Source organism: Cebidichthys violaceus, unplaced genomic scaffold (assembly GCF_023349555.1).
Source record: "Cebidichthys violaceus isolate CVI_PGR_0920_01 unplaced genomic scaffold, fCebVio1.0.p SCAF_8, whole genome shotgun sequence".
Lineage (NCBI taxonomy): Eukaryota > Metazoa > Chordata > Actinopteri > Perciformes > Stichaeidae > Cebidichthys > Cebidichthys violaceus.
The window spans coordinates 9,299,524-9,318,161 of record NW_027176964.1 but is presented as its reverse complement, the minus strand read 5'-3'; the positions used below and the strand labels follow the sequence as shown (position 1 = coordinate 9,318,161).

The following is an 18,638-nucleotide window of genomic DNA, read 5'->3' as shown; positions in this document are numbered from 1 at the left end:
CCCATGAATAGACAAAGTTTCCCCCTTGCAGGAGCGGCCAACGGGTCAGCGAGCAAACTGTCACTGTCGACACTGCTGTCATCACGGCTGACTTTCCAGCAGCAAACCTTTTCCTGTCTTCTGCACTCTCGCACTCCCCTCCGCCTCTATTCCTGGTACAAACACGGAGCGATATGTTTAGCAAGAGGCTTCCTGGATGCAAATAGAGAAGGTCAGGCTGAGACGGCTTGCCCTGCTTACCCCCTCATAACTCACAGTCCAGTATGGTCAATGAAACAGTGGTGTGTTTTCAGGGACAGGAAACAATGTAGTCATAGTTACTAAGTCTTGGTTTGAAGTAGCTCAACATTTTGGGAAGCTATACTCACCTTTTTTGAGTGCTACATGAATAGACTCTCATGTCTGTGAGCTATCTATGGAGCAGAGGGCCAGGAGGCGATTAGCTTAGCATACGGACTGGAGGCAGAGTGAAACAGATAGCCTGGGTCTCTCTGGTTCAAAAATACTTTGTAGTACCATCCAATGCTGCAGGCAAATTGGATTTATTCCTCAAATCAGATTTATCAGACAGACTGTCGGCACTGTTATCTGCGAGTGATGAGATCAGATTTGTGTGTCAAGGCATTGCCAACCTATCCTCATGGGTTGCCAACGTTGGTGTCACTAACTACGTAACTTCGCTGGTGACGCGTCTTTCCAACGAGGAAGCATTTGCCCTCTCGTGCTGTGAAGTCGCGGTGCAGGACTCATCCATTGCACCAGACAAAAGTCAGCAATGGAGCCGACTGTCAGCATGAAATCTTTAAGAGCCTGCACACCTACACCTGTCAATCAAGCACAGTCTGTGCAAGCCCACACAGTCCTAGGAAGAGAACTAATCAGGAAAAATAAGTATATAGGTGTGCAGGGCCTTTAATAAACATATTTTCCAAGCAGTCTGTTGTGACTGATACTCTATAAACGAGAGGCTATCGAGAAAAGCAAAAAAAGAAAAGCAGAGCACCTTTAATCAAGCTCAGCTATTCGGTATCGTACTGATCCCAAAGAGAGGAAATGAGACACAAAACAAATGGCAAGTGACTTAAAATATGTACATTTATACACATGCGAGGGTAAAGGACCGTAAGTGATCGGTGGGTGCAATGAACGACAGTTATGAACAAAAACTTACATGGAGGAAATCATATGAACTAAACAAATGTGGTTACAGAACACATGATGTGACACAGTAAAACAGCTAAAATCTCCATTCTCCATTAACTGCAACGCTTTAATGTATAATTGTATGTATATGCAAGTAGTTAAGCGGGTCATCCTTCCACTTTTAGGCAGAGCCAATGGTGAGTTACTTTTCAGAAAGGAGAGGAAGACGTGTTTACAATACAGGCTTGTTTATGGAAGAGGTATTTCAAATCACATAGACCCATGTAAGTGTATAGACCTATTTAGCTTAGATACTACATCTGCATTTTAGGCATAATCAGGTTTAATACCGTATCTGCATAGCATTGACCAAACATTCATCCTCATTCACACAGGTACTTTTACGCACCAGTACATAAACCATCCTCATCTACACAAGAGAGACAACAGGTATACAAAGGAAGCCATTGTAGCAGTCGCACAGTTTCTTTGTTGAACTTCCCTTTTGCTCCATCCCCACGAGGAATCATTTAGAACAAAGAAGGATTTGCTTTTATTCTGATGGAATTCAAAGGAATGGTCTGCTTAAGAGTGAGTGAAGAGACATTAGAGCTTATTTGGCAAAATGTATGACAAATTCATGAAAAGGGACTTGCATAAGGGCTACCACTATACTGGACAATAGATGCACCCAACTTTGTAAAAAAAACATTTGACTTGTGTGTGTGTGTTAAACTGTATTTGAATCTGCTTGTGATGAATCTGCAGCCCAATTTTCCTTATGATTTGAAGTACCAAGCCATCATTTGAGTGAGGAAGATAAAACCTGATGTCCCGTAAGATGTACTGAAAAAGGCAATCGTTTTTGAGGCTTCCCGGATAAAGGCCTGATCCTACCATAATAATTCTGATAACCTGGAAGGTCATACATGCATTAATGTGCAATTCAACGAGCAAACACACAAAACTGGATGCACAATAAACATTAGTAAAATCAACAATGGTACAGGCTTTGTTCAAACACCCAAAATGTATCCATTTATGTCAATGGCTTAAATTGGAAAAAATTATGTGCATTCCTGCTTTATTTTTTTTACAGAAAATAAATCTCTATAGTTTTTTTTTTCTGCATTATTTTATATGTAGTATGGAGCAGACAAGCACAGTCCATTCATAGCAAAGGGAAAAGAAAAGATAACGCCATTCAGCTCAATCAGTTAAGAGCTTTTTGTTGAATCAGAACCTCATACACTCCATCAAATCTTTCCACTTATATACAGTTACATACTATACACACCTAGTTTGTTTGCACAATGTGTTCAGCCGTGCCAGTGCTCTACCTGTGAACTCATTACATTCTAATCCCCGCCAGGGTACACAGTCATTATAGTACATCAAATCTGCTGTTCTGGGCCAGGCACCTGGGATCGATCTATCAATCTATCATGCATTCCTTAATCCTCGAAAAGAAAATGAGTAGAGTTTTCAAATGAGCTGAATTCTTCTGCATGACTGGCAAATGGTGCAGTGGCCGTGATGAGTCTTTTTTTTTTTTTTTTTAGCCTCAAAGGATAAGTAAAAGCCAACTGCAGAAAAAGAAGATGGCTGTATTTGTACTGTTCATGTGTAAACGTGTACGTGAGTCTGTAAATGTGTCAGCGCTTTTAAGTAAAGGTCCCGTGCTAAGCCACAAAGGGTACGTTTGTGTGCGAGCGGTGGGGCTGCGCTGGTGTCTGTATACGCAAACATCTAGCACCGAAACAGCCTAGAAGAAGCGGTCTAATCTTTATAGGTGAGCGTGCATAAGATTAGCTTGTGAAAACCACCACATTGGTGATGCTGCAGGACAACAGGTTCCCCGTCTACAGTCTCCTACAGCGTTGTCCCTCTTCTCTTCCACGCCTTGTCTTGCTTGCCAGTTAATTTTGTCCAGCATTACCATCCATCCAAGTACGTTGAGGACAGGAGTAAGGATGCTATGCATGATATGTAAATGATATGAGTGTCTCTGTGCATGTGTGTGGTTCCTAGAAAGGGGGGCAGTGGCGGATTCACGGAGGGTGCACTGGCATCAGAACAGGGTCCACTGCAGGCAAAGTGCAGCAAAGAGCAGTGCAAGGCTCCAGGGCCGTGCCCAGCTGGCGGACGGCGAGCCCCCTATCACCTTCACTGAGGGGGGCTTGGAAGGGTTCTCATGTGGGCTGTCACTGCCGGGCTGTCTCCCAATGGACTTTCCTTCACTTGAGGCATCTGTATGTGCTGTAAGAGACAGGGAGAGGGGAAGAGAGAAGCAGAGAGAGATGAATGGTTTGGCTCATCACTGTAATCATGATAATCCTCTTTAATGTTCAGAGTCCTTTGGGCTTGTAAAACTGTATATAAGGGGCTTATCATCATCCAATCACCATTCCCACCATCTCATCTCGAGGGTTTTCAAAAACAATCAGACATGAACAATTATGTACGATTATGTCTGTTACATTTCAAACAGAGTTCATTTTGCAAATCAGAAGAAGCACAGCTGTGGGCGTTTGAGTCGAAAAGCGTCAATAATGTATTTTGAAGAGCGCTTCGAAACGTTTCAAAAACACATTTACAGTGCCGCATCATTACTGTTCAGCAACCAATGCACGTTTCTATGTCTTCGTCCAAGTTATACACAACAAACATGTGCCGCCATACACTGTGTTTATCTGCCCCATGGGACTCGGCGAAATAAAAACTGAACTCCCACCGGCGTCATCACCACCACACACGTCATGATGGAGGACTGATTGGGTGTCTAATCTCCAGCAGCAGATGATGGACAGCCCGAACTGTGTCATTACTGCCAATCAGAGATAAATCAGGGTGATGAGGGCAGGGCGGACATCAAGCACCCATTTTAATCACAGTCCCCGCAAACACACACATGGAGTTACTCACACAAGTGCTTTTTCTGCTGACATCGGTTGAAATCCGTTTCTTAAAGTGGACTTCACTCATGTCTCTACACCCCACTGCCCTCCCAGCCTCTCTCAAACTTCATCATCGCCCTGGCACTGAACGCAACTCGTCCCTCTCTTTATCTCACTTCCCTCTGGGGTGTGACATTGTGTTGATGTCTCTAAAATCCAAAAGGAAATGACTCCTTCTGCTCATTACCCATCCTTCTTCCCACTCCTCTTCACAGGATCCCAGCCGGACCCAGCCCTGCCCAGCTATATACATCAATGAGACAGATTAGCACTCTCAGCACAGCAAAGTGCACCGCACACTCTCAGTTGCCAATATAGTTGACCTGCATCACAAAAAACCTCACAAGTGTCGTACATGTAGTTTGAGCCCCATGTGTAGGAGTTACAGGCTCTCTCTGCAGGACTTGTGTGAGTACCTAGAGAGGGACGGGATGAAATACAGAAAGAATCAAAAGGAGACAGAGGTGAACAATAACGTGACCATGTGTTGTGATAGCTAGTTATCGCTAGTACCGACAGTGCCAAAGCCCAGTGTCAAAAAACGTCTCTTTAAGCTGTCACTGTCACAAAAACAGGCCAAGTGTGTCCCACCAGTGTGTGTAAAAACGATCTGTTTAGAATGCAGTTGTCTAATTAAATAGCTACTGCTTCTCCCGTGTGGTGACTTGACAGTCAGGCAACTTGACAGCCATGTGTGTGTGTGAAGTTTTCAGATATTACAACCGTATCAAAAATATAAACCATGAAAATGTATAGCAGTCCACACAAGAATCTCGAATACCTAACTAAATCCCTTCCTCACTAACATTGAAGTACAAAATGTATTGCTCTTTCAAAGCTTATTCTTTCACACCTGGCATGATCAAATGTGTAAATCTAAGAATACCTTCGTCTGTAAAAACACACATCAGCCCATCCCAATTGTGCTCTTGGGTTTGCATGCGTGCATGTGAATGCCTGTGTGGATAGGGCTAGGCAGGGCTCTAGACAGAGGAGTGCGTTCCAAGCCAATGGTTCTTGTTGTTCCGTAGACAATAGACAAAGACATCATTTATCCCAAATCAGACTGCTGTTATTGTTTCAATGGAAATGGGCTGCATCTCATCTGGGAGATGTCAGAATACAGCATTTGAATGGGCCAACACAACACCAACACAACTCTACTGCAGGCTAACCAACTGGCTAATTAATGAAGCAGGTCTTTGCCAGAACAGCCAATCACGGCATAGACGACAGCACTGCCAACTTGTTTTAAGTTTTTTTGTTTTTTTTAGATGTAAAGGTAGGCCTTGTGGAATGCATGGTGTTGGAATGCTTTGTGATCTTTGAAAATAAAATAAATTGGATGCAATAAAGTGAAGTTACAACACTGACAGTCAACACCCATTAAACTAATCATCCAACTAGGTCCATTTTATGGCAAAGTCAAACAAGCTAATTGTGTAGAGTGCCGTCAGTTGGGAGGGGAATGAAAGAGATATCTGTGTAATTCACCTTATGTCTCATTTACTTTCAAATGCCAATTCATTAATTAATAAACCAAAGCTCACAGAACACAACACACACCCTAAAGAAGTACTCCACAATGAGATGGGGTAGAATAAACTTTAAGATATATTTATAATTTTATACAGAACATGTAGGTAACGCAATAATGCATTGGGTCATATTTATCTTGGAAAAATAACTTAAAAAAAAAAAAGGTTTAAAGGTTCTCTATATGACATAGGGAGCTGTAATCCGAACTTCTCTGTGCTTTGTAAACGTAGCCGATTCAGCCGTGCAAACATTTTAGTGCTTTTGAGTCCCAGTGTGTTTTGTTTTTCATGATTTTTTGCCATATCACCTACCAATAGTTGAAAATAATGGAATTGTTAAAGTTATAAAATGGAACATAGAAGCAGCAGAAACGTGATAAAAAGAGTATGGTATTGTGTTAATTCTTTATTTAAGAGGTACAAAGAAATGAAAACTCAGAAGGGCAGGAGGATCATGGAATGTGATGTTGTTGTCACAATGAGACAATGTTAGCAGTTAAGCCGTTCTTCATAAACTGGCTCATGTGTAAATCCCCCAAATATGGTGGTGGTGGGAGCGGGGGAACAGAGGGTGGGAGGAAGTGAAAGATGACGGAGAGGGTTAGAGGAGGAAAACAGTTAGTTTGCCTTTTCAGTGTGAGGATGAAGATCCATCGTCACTTATATCAAGGCAGATGGAATCATTCACCCCGGGCGACGTCAAGGCTACGCGATGGCACATCAACATGCTTCTCCCATAACAACAACAACAGTCAATGACATATGTTCCCCCACCAGTTAAAGACAAATGTGATTTGATTGGTAAAAAAAAGCTTTATAATAGGAGAGAAACAGTGACAGCGATAAACAGAGTACCAGAAAGCTGAGAGACAAATCGAACCGGAGTGCTAAGAGGTCTGTCAAGATGACAGACCTTAACGTCTGGGAAGTGCGTAAGTATGTGTGTGTGGACCCTATTCTAGTATAAAGAATGGATTGTGGTCTCAGTGACCATTAAAGCCTGCAGCGAGCAGGGTCAAGGAGAGGAAGAGGATGGGGGATCATGTCACTATGAACATCTGAACATCCAATCTGATATATATATACTGCAGTAACTACACATACAGCGCAAACACAGCTCAACACCGGCCTGTAGATTGTTAAAGAGGGATGTTCTGTCTTCTGACACCTCGTTGACCTCTGTGTTGGCCGTGAGTGTGAGAAATGGTTCTGAGTGTCCTCTGCCACTAATGCCTCTCCAGATGGGCAGATTGTGTGTTTGGGGGAGCCTCGATTTCCCATTGGCCAAGGAGCAACAACAGCTGCTTCTAACAAGCCTGTCCGCAGCACTGAAGACGAGGTGGACCTCGGGCTCTGGCCAAGATGGAGGGATGGGAGGGGAGTGAGAGAGGAAGGGAGGAATAAGGGTCGGAAGGTGAGTGGGAGGAATCACGAACGGCGTTGGCCATCGTGTCTTTGGAAGAATTCGGAGTGACAGAAAATAGCATGAAGGTTATTTGGGCAACCTTGTCAGTTTTCTACTGCTACTCTCCTCCCTCTCTCTCTTTCCTTCTCTCTTCTCCTCTGTGTTTCTCTGCTGTCGCACAGATTAAACCGTCAAACCAATGCAAAGGGAGGAAGCAAACAATCTGTCTTCAACTGATAGGATTTAATCTCTCTTTTCCTCAACATGTCATACATGCTGAAGACAATAATATACGCACAGACAACACAAACGCACACACAAAAGCATACTTATACTCTCATTGGGAGGAGCAGTACGGGGGCAGCAGGGGCGAAGAGTTTATTAAGGGATAAATCAGATGAGTTAACCCAGGAAACTGTGGTTCCATCTGTGTTGTGTGCGTTTGTGTGTGACTGGTGTGCTGGGTTGAACACTGGCTGCAGAGCTGTAATCCAGTGAGGAATGCTGTTACTGTATACTGGGGCTTAACAAGTTGCCACACTATCTACTCTACACTACACTACACTATACAGTCATTACAAGCATAAATATGTGGTCCACTCAAGTCAATTGACAATACATCCAAAACTCAGCTGCCTGTCTGCTCTCCCACTCCTGCACCAGAGATCACATTACCCCAGTTCTTTAAAACTTCCACTGGCTCCCCATACAGCAAAGAATCAAGATTCTCCTCATACAAAGCCCCTCACAACCTCTCCCCCTTCATACCTTTCGGACCTCCTGCATCGACACGCTCCCACTCGCAACCTCAGATCCGCCGACGCCAACCTCTTAAACGTCCCCTACTCTGTCCAAGCATCGGACCTGGGGGGACAGGGCCTTCTCCATTGCTGCCCCCCTCCCTCTGGAACTCTCTCCCTCAGCACCTCAGACATTCTCACTCATTGTCACTCGTCACTTTCAAAACTGCACTTAAAACTCACCTATTCAAATCTGCTTTTAACCGGTGATGCTAGTTATGTATGTTTTTGTGCTGTTCCTTACTGTTATGTCATCTATTTTGTTTATAATGTAATTGCTTTTATTGTTTCCATTTTTACCATGTAAAGTGCCTTTGAGTATCTTTTAAAACACTATACAAATAAAATGTATTATTAATATTATTATTATTATTATTATTAATTGTGTTAAGTTAAAAAAAAAGTCTTCTTCTATTTCACTGACTTGAAATCGGCCCAGAATTGTGATGTAGCGACTCCGTTTAATTGCACTGTAACCTACTGCTGTCCAGTGTGACGTGACCACCCACATACGATAGGTGAATAGAAGACGTTGACCTGTTTATCATATGCCTGAAAGCCCCGGTGGCAGATTTCACTCTTCCGCCTGCTGTGTACGATTACAGAGACGGTCAGAAAGGTGGAGGTTTGATTTATGGCACGTCAAGGGAGCGTGGTGTAGGTCAGTAACTTCCTCCACACTCTCATTCTCACCATCTTCCTCTCTCCCTGCCTTGACCTTCAGGGTCTTCTCCCCGCTAAGCGGTTGATGGGAGACAGGAGCGGGGTGTTTGGGGGGGTTGTAAAGCAGCTCAGGGGCCTGTGTTTTGACAAGGCCACTGGATTTGCCTCGCAGCAATGTTTCATTAAGAGAGATGACCTTTGACATTTTCTTTCTTTTTACCTCTCACACAGGCAGACACATAAATGTAAGCATGCACACAGGCGCAAAAAGATTTATGCATGCCCATGGTGCATGCACATACACTGACGGACGGGCTGTTTGAAATTAGCAGTGAGACGTTATGTGATTGTTCGAGTCGCCTCTCTCCATGTTGTGTGCTTGGTTCCGGCATGACTTCAAGACTTGTGTGCATGAGCAACTGTTCCTCCCCTGTGACAGCTCTGCCAAGCGGCTGAATTATGACACTGTTGATTTGCTAGATCAATCCTTATTGGCTGTAAAACTAGATCTTTATGCAATCGCCAATATGTCCGTGAAGCGCAGGAGCCAGCTCACTGTTTTTTTCAAAAGCAGAGAAGTCAGTAGAAATTATTTGGACCATTACTCTCCGTCATTAACAGGGACAGAGCATTTTTCCTCTGATCCAACCTGATGTTCGACCTTTGCCAGATATTTGCTACCTGCCATCCATCCCTTTGAGAGCAAGAGGCTCTCTGTTTCCCAAAGGGAAGGCAGAGAGAGAAGACACAGATGTGGGATAATGTTCCTCTACTCCCTTTTAGTACAAGCACATATTTCAAAGACATTGTAAAGGTTTATGATCATAGATTTTCCCCTAACAATTTCATACACTTATGCCACTTTGTGTAGATAAGCTGTGTTGCTGGCCCTCATCTGGGCTTTAACAAGTTATACAATACTGATACATAGAGGACTTAAACAGGGGCCATTCTTATTCCTTGGTTGAGCGCTATAATCATTTTCCCACAACACAAGACTTGAATGCATGAGGAGTCCTATGCACACCAAGGCTGTACAAGTTCCTTCTTATTCTTTGTTAAAGCCGGCATTACAAGGACACAGAGCTATCAGTCAGCCTCCAATCAGACCTTTGGACACCAGTAAAAGGCCGATGTCGCTCTTGGAGGCTATGGATCATGGGTGTCCAGACATTGTTTGGTAGAGCTGGAGAATGCTAAAAACCCTTCTGGGTCACTTTCTTTAAAGTCTCGCACACAGTCACAGACATTCACCTTTCTAAGCAGTCTCTCAACATTTCCTTATCTCCTTTCACACACACTTTCTCACAAAGAGGGGTAAGGTTGGAGGGTGGAGAGAAGGGGAGGATGCATTCACACAGTTCATTACTAGCCATCCATCTCTGTGCTGTTTTTGTCCACGACTCGCTCTTTATGTGGTGCCATGTCAGACAGGGGCTCCTCGCCCCGTCAAACTAATCTCCCTATTGCGTATTCTGAAAAACACACACACACACACACACACACACACACACACACACACACACACACACACACACACACACACACACACAAACTCATTTCTCTGGGAACTGTCCCTCTGGTTCACAGGCAACCTATATAGGGCTTGGTACAGGGTCTCCAACGGGGCAGAAATACAGGGGCACCAGTGGGGTACACATTAGCCTGCAGCTAACCTAGCAACGGGCATAGCAGCATGGCAACTCCAGAGCAGGGATACGTACAATGGAATCTGCCCAGTGAGATTCTTGGCTGTGCTAGACTATTAAGCTCCTTGGCAAGATTAAGATTTACTCCCCTATAGACACACACAAACACATTACACGCAGAAACAAATAGGCGAAAGGGGCCCTGGGAGGACAGTGACCTCCACCAGTCAATGTGACAAGAGTCTCAAGATGGAGGGGGAATCTTGAGGAGAAAAGCAGCCTCTATGCAAGAGAGCAAGTTAAAGGCCCAGTACAAACCCCACAGTCTGACACACGGGATGCACCACATTCCCCCAGCAGAACACAGATTTTGGACGATATAAGCGTTCGGTCGCACACAAACACACACACACACACACACACACCTAACACTGCACCTGCGTGCACTCGAACACCAGATGCTTCAACGCATTGGCAGTTGTCGGGTCGTCCTTGCAGACAGAGAAGCATGAAAGTCGCAGAGACAAACTTGCGTTGCGCGGCGCGCACACACTTCATAGCCATCCATTATAGTCAACGGGAAGGGCACATCAGGTTGCAGTCAACAGACGCTGTCACCGTGTGTGTCTCCTGACATAGCATTTCACACATGGATCCCTCCCCTGCCCGCTGGAATCAGCCAAGCAGTACAGAAGTCTCAAGTTGGATGCTTTCCTCCGTTTCTCTCTATGATATTGTGTGCCTTGAGCAATCAAAAATCCAATGAAACGTTCAAACCCAGTCAGGGCTTGCTGTTGATGTTCAAGTGACACTTAAGATCGTAAGGGCGGAAGTAGGGAAAAGAGGCTTTAGTGTGCGTAAACTGTCTTTTGGATGCTACATGCTCAGTGACAACTTGTAGCAGCAGCACTGCCCACACCAAAAAGTGAAATACAGAGGATGGAATGCAGTCTTGTGTTGCTCCATGTGACCAGCCTCCTCTGAATGATCTAAGTGATACTTGCCTTTTCAACTTCAAAGTCAGAAATCTATGTGGGATAGGAAAAGAAGTTGTGATGTTATAAATGTTTGATTTTGAGGGGGCGAGTCAAATACTTTGATATAATCTCATGGTTGCGTAACCGACTGCAGTTTCAGAATCGAATTGCTCAGAACGATGTATAAGTCTTCTGTCAGTGGACCATCCCGTCTGATCTGTAATCAGCCGAAGCAGTGAAAGGTCAGCCCCCTTCCAGTCCTCCGGCCTGACAGTCTGTCCCATGTTCAGCTCTAATTGCCACATCAATTATGGATAAGGGAGAGGGGCTTTGTCGCTCTCAACACTGGTCAATAGGATAGGCCTTTAATGAAGTGACTTGTCCTGCATGCATAGCGCTTTGATGCATACAAATATATATAAGGCTGCACACAGACTCGCACTGCAGGTAGTCGATGCTAAAAATTGGCTCATTGCTACCAACCTCCATTATCTGACCATTCGTGCAATGCTAATGCACCTCCACTATCTAAAACAGATACTCCGATTGTGGGTTTGCTTTAAAACCAAAGTTTGCATCTCTTTAGTTTGAGAAAGAAGTACCTGTCTGGGAAAATCCCTCCCCAACTCTTTCCATGCTTTCTCTCCTAGTCTGTATTTCCCCCTGCATACCAGGCTGAGCTGAGACAAAAAGGATCAGACTCATCCTTGCTTATCCTTCCACTGTATTTTTCAATATCAGTGGAATGTCTGCCTTTATTTGCTCAGTGCTGTGTTACAGAAGGAATGTCAGTTTCTGTGTTAGTAGCCAGGGCTGGGCTCTAGGCGAGTCAAGAAAGTCAAGCAGGTCACTCCCCCCCCCCATCCCGACCCCCAGCAGAGAAGCCCAGATATGGGCATTAATAATAAAGCCCAAAAAAACTAACTAGGGCCATCACTGAGTCGCTCAGCTGTAGGTCTGCCTGTTTAAATATTTCCAAAATGAATTGAGTGCTGATTAAATTGGTCCCAATGACAACCCAAAGCCTTGGTCAAAGCCTGACTGGGGGCCCGGGGTGGAAGGGTGGTGTGCAAAAGTGTTTTGGTCATAGCCATTGAATTTGCAGCTTTTAATAAAGAACACTTTAGGAGTCTGGACACCATCTTTAAAATGCCATTTACTGCTTGGAAACCTCCACATGCTGTAAGGATTTCTTGTTATATTAGTGAATAACAGCTACTTCTGTGCTAGTGTAGTTAAGACTTTTATGTGGCTACGGTATCAGAGCACTGAGTCTCCAGCATTCCTTGTTCCTTTGCTGGTAAACTTCATAGCAACCATACAAAATCCATTTTCACGAACTTCCGAGGCAGTAACTCCCAGCACTTCCTTTAGTTTATAACCTGTTGCCACACCAGAGATCCTTAGTGTTTCCAAACGCCCCAAAGGTGTGCTGGAGAGGTTCAATCATAAAGGCCTCACTGATACTGCTTAGAAAGGAAATGATGATGCTGGCTAATGAGAACCACTCTCCTCTGATGACCACGCGCCTAGGGAGCCCTTCAAGCTAATATGCTCTCAAAGTGCCGTAAAAACCACAGGGCAGAAAATGCCAAGTAAGGAAGAAAAAGTAGATCACTGAAAAGAAAGGTGGAAGATGGGATACAATGGAATGGATGTGCGCAGCAGGAAAAGGGAGATGGTTGATCACAAATGTGAATATGTCCAATAAAAATGTGTTCTACAGTGATTATAATAAAACAGAATATCTTGTTGGGTACTTTAAGTGCTAACAAATGGGTTTGGGCACGTATTAGTCTAAAGGATTATCTCTCTATTACTTCTGTTTGGAGAATGTCTTTCCCCATATTCATTTCATAGGGAATGATAATGAAATTTCTCTAAATCATTCACAGATTTTCTCAAGACACGTGTTGAGAAAATTACGCAACGTCACACAGGACAAATCGATGACTCTGCATATCTGAGTGAAAATGTGACTCACTCCTCCCACATTCATCCACAAACCAGACCATCTTCCTGTCCAGCAAAGCCGTCTCTGATCCTCTTGTTCCTTCTTCTCCAAACCTACGCTGCCCTGCGGATCTCTCTCTTCGCTCCTTGAGCTCCAGATGAAAGGCTGAGGGAAATGGCAGTCCTACTGGTAATATCCGCACCAGGACAAAGCCAATACATCTGCTGGCCAGCCGGCCTCTACGCACGCCAGTCCCAAGGGGACCCGGCTCAGTCCAGGACCTAGGATGGGAAGATCAAGGGGTTGGGATTGGTTCGACCCAACCTGGCAGGGTACACAAGCGCCAAATCCCCCACCTACCCTCTTAACTCCTGTGTCTCACGGTAGATTGAATCATAGGTCTGTGTGTTGCAATCGTCCTCTCTGAACCGAAGCCCTAAACAACATAACTCGTGTTATCCGTACTTCCACGGCTCTTGTTACATCTTGTACTGTAGAATCCCGTCCTAATGCTCTGTGGTATTACCCCCTGCATTGTTGTAACTGTCTCAAACTTTTTCTTTGACCTCTACCTCTCACCTCGTGTCCTCTCTCAGACCCCAATTTTGCTGCACATCACATCTCCGCTCGTCTCTCCGTCATGCAAGTTTTCGAACATGAAAAGCAGGTGTGTGCTGTGTCCAGGGCAACAGCAGGCTGTAGTGGGCTTGGGGCCGATCCAGTGTAATCCTGCTAACGCTGGTGTAGGTTGGCCATATCCTGCCCAAGCAGCCGTTCATTTCAGGAATGCTCTTCCTCTGCCAGGGCGAACAGCTGCCGCACACCTTTATGGCCTTTTTGGCTTTGGAGAGAAGTTCTCTCGGGCCTTTGACGTTCAGGTGCAAAAACCATGAAAGCCATGAACATCATGAGGCACATATGTCAAATCAAGGTCATTATCTATACAATACTATGCAGCCTTTTTGAACAGCCAAGTGGTAGAATGGAGTTCTCTACAGGAGTGTTTTATACAACTGTGCATAGCAGAATATAAACTGCATATTACAATGGACATTGATAGATGGGGAGAGCAGATTTTGCACCGGTGCCCTTCAGCCTTAAATTCAAAATCTGCTGATTGGAGCCTTCTCATGCCATACAACCCCACTTCTTTAAATAAGTGTGTGTGTGTGTGTGTGTGTGTGTGTGTGTGTGTGTGTGTGTGTGTGTGCGCGTAGAGTATGTAGAGGAGAAATTCACAACTTACATTACACTCCATTTTCTTAGAAAAAAAATTCAACAAAACTAGCAGCTGTGAATTTAAAATAGCATTCAGAGTTTACTTTCCCTTGGGGTCAGGTTTACACACACTCACACACAGACACACACACACACACACACACGCATGCACACACACACACACACACACACACACACACACACACACACACACACACACACACACACACACACACACACACACTTAGAGCCAGCTGTTTCCTTGGGGTATGCAAGGAGAGACAACAAAAGTTAATATATTTGTCCGTCTGCTCAGGAATAACAGAAGAACACTGATCGACTGGTAAATCTTTCCATCTTGTCATATCTTGACGATTATGTTCCTTGACAGGATGGCAAAGCACAACAATCATCGCCAGTAGCTTCCTGCTAATAGAGAGGTTTGGCCACTGGAGTGAAGAGTGTCTTCACTTTCTTGATGAGCTCACAAGTGTGCCTGACAGATGGTGTTTGTTACCAAAGGAGAATTGTACTTCTTTCACACTTCTTTGCAGCGCATCCCTCCGGCTCAATCGCAGGAAGTGTTTAGCCATGCATTTGCTTCTCTTCCTCCTCTGAGATGGTTAACCTGTTTGTGTTTATGACTCCTCACACCTTTGTCAGGCAGAATTTCCTCAACAAGCAGCACAAACAACAGCCATGCTGCGGTCCAATACAGAAGGAGTAGCAGTGCTGAATGCTTTTAAATCTCCCACGCTCCATTCTTAACTCTTTCCTGATCCGAAAAGTTTCACAAAAACCAAAAGCAAACTTTTACTGTGGATTCACTTTCAGTAACAGAAAAAAGAAAAAGAAAAAAAGACAACTCTTCTCTTCAGCCTGTTTTCTCAGATCTGCACAAAAGGCCAGAAGAGAAAAGACTGCGCATACTCTGCCAGATACTCAGATAAGGCTGCTGGGCTCACGGAAGCAGACAGACAAATACAGCACTGATCTACCTTTTGATGCACAGACGTTTGGAGTCTCCTCTCTCTTCCTAATGGAGAGATAGTGGTCTAAAGTGCCACTGTGGGTCTTTTTAGAGAGTAATACGTTAATGAGCTAGCTACAAATGAATAGCTCCTTTGGAAGGAGTAGCCTTAAGTGTTCCCGAGCTAATAGAGTTAATAAGCCATAGTCACGCCACAAAATGCACCACAGACGAGGCTCTCATTGCTGCAGGGGGAAGAGAGATGATATGGTTCATTAAAGATTCACTGATTTATTCTCCTGTTCATGGCTGTGGTCATGGCCATTCGTACATGACTATGCCTTGTTTAGTTGGCGCACAAAGTACACTAGCATGTCTCCAGGCAGGAGGAGCAGGATTTGAACCGTGATGAAACCGGCATGAAGGACATCATGCAATCCGACTGCACTTTCTTTTGGAAGTGGTGAGTTAATTGGAGTATTTGGAAAAGAATGGGACTTTTACAACTCTTTAGTCGGACAGTGTCAAATATTAACAATGTGCTCATTTTTCATCTGGTTGCCTACTTAGGTACTGTGCATATGTAGATGCATTTGCATTGTTAAACATGCTTTCAGTATGCAGCAGGCTACACGCATACATCCTATCTCCTTAGTAAGACTTGCAGGAGTTCCATCACATCTGAGTGATGATGGAGACAGAGAGTCTGTTCTCTGCTGATTAGCGCTGTTCATTAGCTCGGTAATGAAGTCTCTCTGAGCACAACAGTGGGTGGTCATGCCCCCTTTTAACATGGACCTTGGGAGCTCCACCACAGCTAAATAGAAGCAAACAAGTACACAGACGGATGGGAGGTAAAATATGCCTCTTGGCCCTATAGCTCATTTCAGCCTCACTAAGCTAATGAATCCCAATTTACAGTTGCCAAAGTTGATGTTTGGATAATCAATAAGAGTTTAACCAATATTTGCAAAGTCATAAGAGAATGAGAGACATTTGGATTTGTTTTTTTTAAAGATGACTTCCCCTTGTATAATAATATATGTAAATCCCATTGAGATGCCAGTTAAAGAAAACAAAGGAGTGTGTGAGTACAGCATGTGACTGAAAAATGGAATATAGAATGCGTATTACCATAGTCGTTATCTACCAGAAAATTGCAACAGCCAAGTTCAAATAGCCAGGCTTGGGCTGGTGTAAATGAATTACATACCAAGCGTGAACCAGGCTGCACAGGACACGTGTTACCCAGCTCTTCCGTCAGAGAAGTGAATGACTGTCTATAGTCAGTGTTGTCTAATACTAAGGCCAATGCAGTAATTTGTCTTTATAGATCCCAATAAGCCAATCACACCTTTCCAAGAAGCATGAATTTGTTACTGGATGACAAATATTCTTTTGGAGGCTAAAGGACAGTTGTACAGGCAACGGGGCTCACCAGGATATGGATTTATACTTTGAGCACAGACTAATGGGTTTTGTTCTGTAAATCTCAGACAGTGGTCTTGATTGATTATCCCCTGCTGTTGGGATACTGCTGCTGCTGTCAGAGCTCTAAGAAAGGCTGGTATGTTTTATCCACATCGCAACAAGGAGCAGGGCAGAAAGGACCTGTTCAGAGCTGTGTGGAACAAGGAATGTAATGGCTATTGATTGGTGTATTAGCTACATTGTGGTGTGGACAGCCTTCTTGCTACCCTTTGGTATAACTAGACCTGTAGTGTTAAGATGTGCTGACTTAGAGCACTAATGCTTTGTGAGTATTATAATTTACAAGAGAATTAAATACGTAACACAGGATGAGAACTTGAAAAATGTTCATTGTCTTTAAAGTGTTGAAAATATAAAGGCCAGTGTTGACTTCATGGTGAGGTCAACACTGACAGATACTCACAATGGCGAAAATTTAAAAAATGTTTTGTTTGACAGGAGTCAAAATGCCATTTATATGATAGGGCAGGAATTAGTTGATGCTGTGACACCAGTAACTCAAGAGAGATAAATGGTTTGTCGGTATGTGAAAGGGCTGTCGGATGTCTTTTGGATCTTTTTATTTTGGGGCATTTCTACCTTTATTTTGATAACCGAGAGTGGAAATGTGACAGGCAACGAAGGGAAAAACCGCACTAATGACATGCAACAAAGGTTCTCGACCAAATTGCAAATGGGGTCGTTGTGATTACATGGTCTTAAACACTTAGGCCAATTGTATTAAATTGGGTAATCATCAAAAGGCACCTGATAAGGAATTTAGTTAGCCCTCTGTGGAAAATGTGCTTGTGTGCATTTGTGTTGGACTGAGTAAACACGGTGCATGTTACGCGTGGAGAAACTGCTGAATCAGTATCTAGCATTTCTGCAGTCTTGCAGAGTAATTGGGGAAGCCAAAGAGGCTCGGTTTACTCCAGGTGGGATCTTATCACCGGGCCAGTCTTTATTGTGGCTGCCTGTCTGCTTGCTTGGACATGTAAAAATGTCACGACTTTCATAGCGAGCTGGGCAGCTGCTGCTATTGTATGCATGTATGAGTAGGGATGGGTATCGTTTGTTTTTTTTCCGATACCGGTGCTAAAACGATACTTTTAAAACGATACCGGTGCCTAAATGGTGCCTGAACCGATACTTTAAAAAAACAAACACACAAAACGACGATTGACGACATTAAAGAAAGGCTTTTTTTTATTGCCAAGGCACTTTGTTTTCTTCAAATTGAACAATATATTAACTGTTTGAAGTATACTATAAATATAAATAAATACAAAACACTTGGCTTCAAACTACAGCTTCAAACTTTTTAACTTCAAACTATGAACAATATATTAACTGTTAGCAACAGTTTACAGTATACTTAAATAAATATAAATAAACTTCAGCAATTCTTTTGCAGAAATATGAGCATATTTGCCTTGGCACCAAAAGGCACCGAAAGGAAGCACCGAACATATTTCAATCGGCTCAGGCACCGAAAGGAAGCACCGAAATCTGCGTTGCGTTTTGGTCCGTTAGGCACCGGTTGTATAGGAACATATATTGCCATATTGGCACCGGTTTTTGGTACCCAACCCTATGTATGAGTGCATATTTGCTCCTCCATGTTCCTCTCTACTCCCTCCATGCTAGCAAGACAAATGCTTCACAGCCAACAACTTTGTTTAACTGTGTAGGTGTAAAAAAAGTAACATCATAATTAGGGATGATTAACAAGAAACTTCTGCAGGAGATCAGATTATTCTCATTAAAGCCGACACAAGCCCCAACACCTCCTCACTGCCTGTGTGTGTGTTTGTGCTTGAACAGCTATCTTTGTGAGGACCAATTTGAGTTTTAAACCATTAGAGTGTGTGTGTATGTGTGTGTGTGTGTG

At 43.7% G+C, this 18,638-nt stretch overlaps 1 protein-coding gene across 2 annotated transcripts in view; it reads right to left on the bottom strand.

The window, feature by feature from the left end:
• Nucleotides 1–1,077: 1,077 nt before the first annotated feature.
• Nucleotides 1,078–18,638, bottom strand: part of gpc5c (glypican 5c) — a 91,181-nt gene continuing 73,620 nt past the window's right edge. For both annotated transcript variants that reach the window (XM_068701494.1, XM_068701496.1), the window contains one exon: nt 1,078–3,402. In XM_068701494.1, coding sequence (XP_068557595.1) covers nt 3,215–3,402 — 188 coding nt within the window. In that variant the 3' untranslated portion in view covers nt 1,078–3,214. The remainder of the gene's footprint in view (nt 3,403–18,638) is intronic.